The 9,412-nt window shown below is 40.5% G+C and overlaps 1 protein-coding gene across 5 annotated transcripts in view; it reads right to left on the bottom strand.

The window, feature by feature from the left end:
• Nucleotides 1-4,599: 4,599 nt before the first annotated feature.
• Nucleotides 4,600-9,412, bottom strand: part of ndrg4 (NDRG family member 4) — a 65,508-nt gene continuing 60,695 nt past the window's right edge. For 3 of the 5 annotated variants that reach the window (XM_026172574.1, XM_026172576.1, XM_026172577.1), the window contains 5 exons: nt 7,708-7,755; nt 7,059-7,094; nt 6,860-6,911; nt 6,637-6,675; nt 4,600-5,302 (listed from right to left, as the gene is read on the bottom strand). In XM_026172574.1, coding sequence (XP_026028359.1) covers nt 5,148-5,302; nt 6,637-6,675; nt 6,860-6,911; nt 7,059-7,094; nt 7,708-7,755 — 330 coding nt within the window. In that variant the 3' untranslated portion in view covers nt 4,600-5,147. The remainder of the gene's footprint in view (nt 5,303-6,636; nt 6,676-6,859; nt 6,912-7,058; nt 7,095-7,707; nt 7,756-9,412) is intronic. The other 2 variants (XM_026172575.1, XM_026172578.1) reach the window with 1 other exon arrangement.

Genomic DNA, 9,412 nt, shown 5'->3' with positions numbered 1-9,412 from the left:
GATTTACAAGTTTACAAACTACAAGTTTCTGTTAGATTTGTATTGTTGATTGTCATTTATGCTTAGAAATATCTACTCATATATGCTTAGAGTGTTATAATCAATGTCATGTTGGTAGAGGTTTGATCCTTAATAGTCTGCAAAGGCTTTGTGTACATTCCAGAGTGTTCTGGCATTCACACCTACATCTTGGGAGCATGGGAGAGGTCGTACCTTCTCTTATTGTTTTATGGTAGGATAAACGTAGCTATATCAGTTTTAGGCTAAGTGCCTTTTGTTTAGATGGACCGCTAGACTCCTGGCACCAGCTTTGGGGAGTCTTCACAGGGTCACATCTTGACACCCCCCCCCCCACACACACACACACACACACACACATGCTTACACAACGCACAGGCAAGGTACTCTTTGTGTGTTTGTAGACGTCATATGTTAATGAACCTATGTATATTCATGTGAGCTCAATAAAAGGAGTGCTATGGGGAACCTGGCTGAGAGTCTGACGGAGGTCAAGTGGGTGGAACGACACTTGGCTCCAGGCAGGTCTCCCTCATGCATGAGTAACACAAAGAACTTTGCCTACTTGGTGTTCAATGCCTTTGCTGTGTAGTTAAATTGTCTCGTTCCAGCGGTGGGCCTGTGCTAGACAGAGCCAACAGTTTCCAAATGTATGTTCACATTATTTTCAAGCGTTTTAATGAGATGATCTACTTTGAATATTTTATTACTTGCCTACATTGTATGTATCTGGTATATGTTCCCATTACTCAGGTGTACAGTACATAGACTGCTAGCCAAAGCTAGCTTGCGTACAGAGAGCAAGCTTGTATAAGAACAGGCCTCAAACCACACTTTACCCTGTGGCCTCTGGCATCATAAACGCAATATTGCGCACTGGTTATGAAGAGAACCTTGAACCTTGAGCTGCTCTATATTAACCACATTTTTGGTGTCTAAGGGCATCTCTCTATTAGGCTTCCCATGCACCCAAAACGTGACAGAAAACACCTGAGTCGTCAAATTCTGACGTAAAGTCTTTATTTCTCACTTGTTACTTGATCAGTACATTGACAGAGACAGTTTACTTTGTATATGTATTTATATATTAAAGTTAAACTTTCCAGTACACATCTGGATGACAACGAAGTCGGTAAGAGTCCTACTGTTGTGAATAGAAACAAGCTCAGAGGGAAGATTCCCACAATATGAAACGATCCAAATGAGAAAAAAGAACCTATTGCTCAATACAAATTGGTCATAATGGGAGTAGGAAGAGAAATAGTGTTAGGACACAAACCAATAAAATACCATGAAGAGGTTACAACCTATTGTTGTCTTTAAAAAAAATCTCTAAGAGAAGAGGAAAAGAGATACATTTTCGCACAATATAGTAATGCTAGAGTGCTTGGTTGGGGTAACCCGCTCTGTAAATAAAAAGTATCTACAAGTGCAAGGAGGACCAAGGTCTATACAAACTGATCCAGCGCTAGCTTACAGGACCTGTGGACTTTCACAATTCAACTTCACTATTTAAAGACCTCGAAGAGGAAGGAGCAGATAGGAGATGGGTTTTCATGTACATGGTTAAATGTCAAAGATAAAAGAAATGGAAAACATAGTGAGGATGAGGTGTGGGTTGACAATACTGTACAGCACTTCAAAAAGGGACAAGATACATTCAGGAGCCCCCCCAGGCAGTTTGAGTCATGTAGGAGGATGGCAGAAAATAGCTTAGTGAACAGAAGAAACAGTGAAAATGATCACAAAATCTGCTACATGCAACCTTGAGTTTTTGTGAAGTTGGCCGATGAGGTTCTATAAGAACGTCTTTGATCTGATCCCTGTTTTCTGCGTTTTGAGACCATTACTGAATATTTCAAGCAATTCAACAATCTCTCCAGCTTAAACGAATTCACATTCTTTTCCTTTAACATTCATTCAGCCATGTTTCAGGTCAGAATCTCTCTCTGTGTTTTGGTAATGATCTTTTCCCTTCCTCTTTACACAAATATAGCATTTTCTCATTTTCATTCCCAGCCTGTTGCTTTTTAGGGCCCCCTGGTGCTCACAACTATGACTAAAACACTACCGACATCTTAAAAAGTGACTTCAGCTGATAGCCCTTTAGGGTGCAGCTGGGTTTGCCTGTGAGAACCGGGGCACCTTGTGATTTTTTTTTTTGTTTTATTTTATTTTTATTTTTTTAGAGGGAGGGGTTTTGTTTTTTGTTTTTTTAAGTGGCTGGGGGTTACCCTACATTCCGAGCTTGGAGCCCAAATGGCGCCAAAAAAGCCCCGCCCCTTACAGGCTGCCTCAGGGAAGTGCACACCTCAGCAATTGGTAGCTACGCCCCTTCTGACAGGGGACCAAAGGGTTTTCCTGTAAAACTGAAAGCAGACGAAGGTGACTATGGTACATGAATACTGTACATTAATGAGCTAAAATCCAAGGGAGCCCATCCCTGATCACTATTAAGGTGATCCAGGATTACAGCAGATTGCAGCACACAGTTGCACTAGTCTAAAACTACACATATATACTCACTATGTTGCACTACACCAGTGAGATCGTGGCTTCACGGCACATCAAAACACCCACTAACCACATAGCAATGGATTCCATCTTGCATGTGAATTTTGTGTATTCCTTTTATTCCATTACTAAATCCAGCCCACGCAGCTTTCACTTCAGTAGATGTGCGAAAATGTGTGTGTGTGTGTTTGTGTGGGTGGGTAGCTTTGGTATATCCACAAAGAGGGGCTGGATGCTGTAACGGAAGGCAAGTTTCTGTGACGTCGACCCAGAAGCGAGAGGTTGTCGGGCTGGCCTGGTCCTGCCTCAGCTCCCCTCCCTGGTCAAGTTTGGTTTGAGTCAGGCTGTGATTGTCATCTTAAGAGACCACAAAGAGCTGCCTATGGCGAGAACCACATCCATGCACTACAGCTGCAGGCTAATGAAGGTGTTTGCATCCATGGCTCTATTTAACTAGCCACAAGTAAGGTGCTAATGAAGAATGCCCTAATACTAGAAACTAATTACATACTAGAATGCCCTAAGATTACTTTCACATTGACATGCATATACATGTTAATAAATACTTCTTCTATTCTAGTATTATGCAGTGGATTGTCTGAGAAATGTGAGATGACACGCGGCTTAAAGCTGCACTCTGGTGTATTACGCTAATTTAGCTCCAAGCGAAATTTTGGAGCTGATGCATTGTAACATCATGTTCCTGTGCCGGCCCTGCTCATGATGGGAATGTAAAGGGGCTTTCTGTGAATAAACGATTTTTTAAATGCAATTGAAATTGAAATTCTAGCTTTCTGACAAGTTCCTCGTTAACACAAACAGGTTAATCTGCACTTCAAGCTCATATAGCTACATTAATATTCCTCACTTTGCAAACTATATATAAGTATTTTGCTCGTATGGGTGCATTTTCCACCGTCTTTATTAAGCATTTACATGTTTTGCAGTGTAAGATATTAATAGTTTCAGGCTCACTTGATTTCACAGAAGGTGTTTTTCAAGTGCTTCATAACAACTTTGCTGCTACATTGGCTACGTTGGATTTGATGTTTTTAAATAATTTTTGGCTCATTTGATACCAAACAGCTCCAGATTGTCTTCTCACGCAAAATCAAGATGACTCAAAGACGTTAATGTAAATATTATTGTGGCAAAAAGAAGAAGGTAAAGCAGATAAACTGATAAAGCTCCCTGGTGGTGTAGTGGCTTGGTTTTGGTGCGCTTGTGACTGGCGGCCCGCGTGTAATTTCCTGTTTTGAGGTAATGAGCCTCAGAATATGTCTCAGATACTACACATGCAGAAGCACAGACAGCCTGAAAAATAGCTTATTATTTCAAAGTTTGAGCTGTTATAAACCTGGACTATTAATATTTTAATGTAAATGCATCAATGGAGATAAGTTGAAGCATATACTGACAATATCACACTGTTTCAATCTAGTTATAGTTCACCCATTTGAAATAAGGTCTTACCAAGTGCAGCTTTATAGCAACGTTGTGAGCTCTAACTATGCTTACAAATCCTCTCTAGCGCTACAGGTGCACTCGGCTACGACATGCTGTGTTCTGCCGTCTGCCTAATTCTGGACACCCCCCCCCCCACCCGCATGATTCTCAAACTTCACAGAGAGAGATGCTCACAATCTGTCACATAAAAACAGAAAACACCCCATAAAAGTACTGCTCTCACAACACGTTCTCATCCCAAACAGTAACATTTTACGCTAGGTGACAAATCGTCAACATATTACGTTTTCGGGCACCCAACACGTTCCTACATGACGACATCGGAAAACTGAGGACCTATGACAACCGTTTGGACTCAATCTACACATGTTTACTCTTCTCCTTCAAATCGCTTGGGAAAACACTATTTAACGTCATTAAAGTGGTGGTTAAGCTTAGGAACAAGGTTATGGTTAGGGTTAGGGAGAAGGTTAGGTTTAGGGCTGGAATACAGGGCTGGAACGTCTATTACCGCGGGACCGTCATTCCACTGGATTTCTGCCATAACCCGGCGCGTACCATAAGAACGCGGAAGGTCACCTTTCGCGTTCCTCAGGAACGCCGCGGGACGTGACAAAACGTCGGGATGTTACGCCTCGGGAGTGAGAACGGTCTGGCTCTCATTGCTATGTCCTGCACTTTTACCAGCTCGTATCAGATTTCATCACTAGCTCTTTACAGCATATTTCTGTATGGACTGTTGACAGAATTACTGTTTTGTGTGTTTGGGGGGTGGGAGGTTAGAAAGGGTGCACGCAAAGAATGAGGCCACACTCAGCAAACACAAGAATGACACTTCAAGAGTAAATGCTAAATCATTGAGTGGTGGGAGAAAGGAAATTGAGGTGGATATTTAAATGTGTTTAGGGTGTTAAAGTAGCGTTACATATGGAATTTTACAGTGGAGGAGGGAAGAAAATGGCAGACACAGGGATAAGGAGGACGTAGATGAAGACAAAGAGAGCTGTCTTCAAATATTACTATCCCTGTCCATCAAGCCTGACTACCTCTCTCACACCTTCAATTCCACCTCTTGTTTGCACAGCCCGCCTCACTGTTTCTCTCTCCATCCCTCTACTTCCTCCCTCCCTCTTTCTTCCTGTGGTTTCTCAGCAGGACACCTCCATGGTATGGGTGACTGCGCCGACTCCCTCAGTGCTGTCCGAGTGGGTGCAGGCTCGTGAGCGGGATCCCTCCACGGAGCCGCCGCTGGTCAGGGAAGCCGTCCTGGAGCGAGCTAGGCGGGTCATACTGGCTGAGGGCACTGGGAGAAATTTCAACATGTCAAATTTCTTACATTTTTGAAAAAATAAATAAAAAAGTGCAATCAGTAGATGTTGGGGGGATGTAGGGAGCACATGCTAATGTGGATAACTGAAGAATATGTTTCTTCATAGCAGGTGAGAAACGGCAGCTGACTGGCTCATACAACAGTCATGAATTGTTAGGCTTGTTAATTAAAGCTGTTAATGTGTCTACCTGGAGACACATTAACAGCACCATGTACTCAGTCTGTGATATAATAAGCTCAGTTGTTCTCATGGGAACAGACTATGATTAGTGTGGAACTGGGTTTGTTTGGTCATTATTAAATGACTGCACTGAAAAAAGATAACAAGTTGAGCAAAGACATTTTTGGATTTCCTTAGAGTAATCAGGATTAAGTTAACCTGTATTCACACTTCACTGACTTATTATGGCTCCTTCAGGAAGGTGAAACAACCCAGAAAAGCATCCCTGACAGTTTTAACACCACACACGTTAGCCTACAGTTTTTCACTTACACAGTCAGTAGACAAAGACCAACATCAGGAGCCTGTTTTCAGCCAATTTGCACATTAAAGTTTAATATTTCTTCTTTGACCTCCATTATTACCTGGGTATTTTGTTTTGCTTCCCACTGAAAATAAAACTAAAATTTGCTGATAGGAAAAATGAGCAAAAATCCATAATTTGTAATAAATTGGAATGCAAAGGTAACCCTGGGATATTTGAATATCAAAGCTGAGTTTTAAATAAGGTCAGAAAATCATGGCTATTTGCAGAAAAACACTCAAAGCTCTGGACTTAAAATTCTCCTATCAGGTAAGCTATGCTTTTTAAAATCTTCTAAACAAAGTTCAGTTCATTTCATTCCATCTTTCTGTGATACAAGGGAAAAATACATTTTTAACCAGTGTAACTAAAAACAACTTGGTTTTGTCAACAGTTTATTTACGTTTTTTAAAGACATGGTGAATTATTGTTAACTTGGTCTGAAAGTCTTTGCTCAAAGCTAGCTGAACGCCATGCAAAGAGCAGGACTGGAGATGCAATGGTAAAGGAATGGGGGGAGTGGAAGTAAGGGCAGTATATTTTTCCATTGGAGGAAAAATTATATTTGATAAAACAAAGATGGGGGGTTAATGTCCTTAGGATAAAAGAAACTCCAAAAATGAGAGCAAAAGTAAAAAAAAAAATAACCATAATAATAATAATAATAATTGCAGCCCAAAATATTATATTCACAACCAAATGAAATTCAAAAGAAATTCTAAAATACCACAGTCATTGAATAGGGCAATAACAGGTCAGAGGTGAACGGGGAGGAGGAAGTACCTGGCCCTCCACTCAACCTCCGATCCTTCACATTAGCGACTGAAAGAACGGGGCAAGGAAGACAGAGGGCAAGATTAATATTGGTCATAACCCTCTGCATAAAATACATCATAGCACACTCACTCGACACTACAAAAATACACCTGAAAGTAAATTTTAAAAATAAAACAAAAAACACTGAATCCCACTCTGTCTCACTAACTATGGCGGTTTGGAGACTTACTGTAGCCCATCCCCTGCAGGAAATACTTGAAGGCTTCTGTCAGTTTGCCGGGCTGGAAAAAAAACACATCAGAGTTTTTATTCCACTCAATTCTGAGGAAACAGTGTCTTAAATGTGGATGGTGAGTTTGTGCTCTGTGGTGTTTTTATTTGTTTGTGTAGCAGCATCTTCATGATGCAAAGTGGTTTGTTTGTGTTACCTGTGTGAGCTGGGGCAGTCCACCAGAGTCAGCCATCTGCCACGGGAGGAGACAGCAGCCATCAGCCAACTAGCATATGATCAATCAACCATCTCTGTCTGTGTGACAGATCTATCTATCTATCTATCTATCTATCTATCTATCTATCTATCTATCTATCTATCTATCTATCTATCTATCTATCTATCTATCTGTCTGTCTGTCTGTTTGGTGTCTTTGGTGGTCTATCATCAAGGTAAACAATGTCTATGTTATTATTTTTCTTGTATTTTCTTCTTTATGAAACATTCTGTCAGAATATATCGACCCAAGTATTTCTAAAGCTTGGGTTCAGTATTTCTTGTTTGTGAATATGTTCATAAATGTGTTCAGATTTATTATTCAACTTCTACACACTGAATTACTTCCAATGTAGAGTAATTAAGAAATAGCTATTTAGGATGTTTACCAAAATTAAACATATTTCTTTGAACAACACAACACTAAAGTAAAAAGGGTCAAAATAGCTTTTTAGAAAATTACTGAAAACTGAAACAAGTTGTTTTATTGCTGATGATCACACGTCTACTTTTCCTTTGTGTGTCTGACTTTAAAATGTTGCTTCAGTGAATCTACAGCAGTAGTAGGTGAAACGAGAGCAAACGTTTACCTTCAGGAAGGTGGTGTTGGTCGGGTCCAGTTTGGAGTTACACTCGACCTTAAAGACAAAACAGCAGGTTGAGCTGACTAAGCCAGATAACAAGAACAATCACATCTTTTTGCATGCTTTCTGATGACTTCATCAGGCAACATAACATAAATGTCCACACATTTACAGATAACATTCAAGTACAATCACGTTTATTTAGATACAGGGAAATTCAGAGTGTTTTACTAAAAACGTAATAACACACAAAAATATATTGTTGAAAGGCGTTCCTTTACTCTCAGGCAAAATAAGTGAGCTACTGTTTTTATAGTAGTGGTTTGCATGGCCTCACTGGTTACGTCAAAAATTGTTGCAGAATACAGAGCCGGGGGCCAAAAGTCACACTAGCAAGATTGGTGACACCATGATCAGTATGTTTCCCAAACTATGTAATTTTCTGCACACATACCAAATACAGTAACACTTAAAAGAGATTAACAAGATAACACAAGACAACACAAGATAACACTGGCTTCTTAGAGTTAACTCTTTCCCCCATAAAGTTGACATTGGATGACCTCCACTGTACCTTTATGATGAGTTTTGAAACCTCAATATAAATCAATAAAAACATGGTTTGATGACCATTAGAACAGATTCTGGATTTTTCCTGTATAGGTAAGCTGTATAGGCAGAGCTCACCCTCTTCTGACTGAGCAAATGTGACGGATTGTCATGGTCCTGGGTCGGTGACTTTTTGTACTTTTACTTTTGATAGTTTTATGTATTATGACTGTTGTGTTTTAGTTTCCCAGGGTTTAGTTTGTGCTCCCTCTGTTTGGTGTCATCCCTGCCTGTGTATTACCTCTAGTGTAGTCAGGTCTCTGTGTTTAGCCCAAGTCTCTGAGTCTGTGTCTTTGCATGTGTGTGTGTGTTTTTCCTGTTTTACTTTGAAGGTCCGTGTGTGATCTCAGTATGTTCAGTTTACGTTTCCCCTGTCCCGTCATGTCTGATTACTCCCAGCTGTGCCCGCCTTCTGTGTCTCATTCCCTCGTTATCCTTCTCTGTATTTAAACCTGTCTGCCTCTGTTAGTTGCTGGTTTGTCTGCGTGTCTTCCTCTGTTGTCGCTGGTTGTCTCTCCATGTCTCCTGCATCTCCATGTGTCTCTAGGTTTCAGGTTTGTTTTCTATGCTTAGTTTTCCCAGTTTAGGTTTTACTCAGTTCTGTTTTTGCCACCCTCGCCTTTGTTTGAGCACGCTCCTTTAATAAAGCTTCCTCACCTCAGTTGTGCTGCATCTTGGGTCCTTTAATAATTCCATACGGCTCGCCTCGTGAACCGTGACACAGATATTATCAAACTTACCCCTAATCCAAAGGGAAAAGAGTTAAACTTCTCATCTCTTACAAGGGTACATGTCATGTACCATTTAACCAGTTATGCCTAATATACTGCATATGCTGCGGAGACTTCCATACGGGTTTTACTGTGTCACTTTTAGCTTGGATTATATTTTTTAATTCCTCAGATCTGTTTGGCTATATTGCTTGGTTTTCTATTTGGGGCTCTGCTGTTGTTCATGTCCATGTGATTGGCCATATTATGCCAAACCTTACATATGAACACACTCAAAGGTTGATTGGGGAAATGTGAGCTGACAGTGAGTTCATAACTAACATCCACCGTTGGCCTATCTTAATGAAGATATTCTAATTCTATTGATTTTA

The sequence above is a fragment of the Astatotilapia calliptera genome, chromosome 7 (genome assembly GCF_900246225.1).
Source record: "Astatotilapia calliptera chromosome 7, fAstCal1.2, whole genome shotgun sequence".
Classification (NCBI taxonomy): domain Eukaryota; kingdom Metazoa; phylum Chordata; class Actinopteri; order Cichliformes; family Cichlidae; genus Astatotilapia; species Astatotilapia calliptera.
This window is presented reverse-complemented; position numbering and strand designations above follow the sequence as displayed.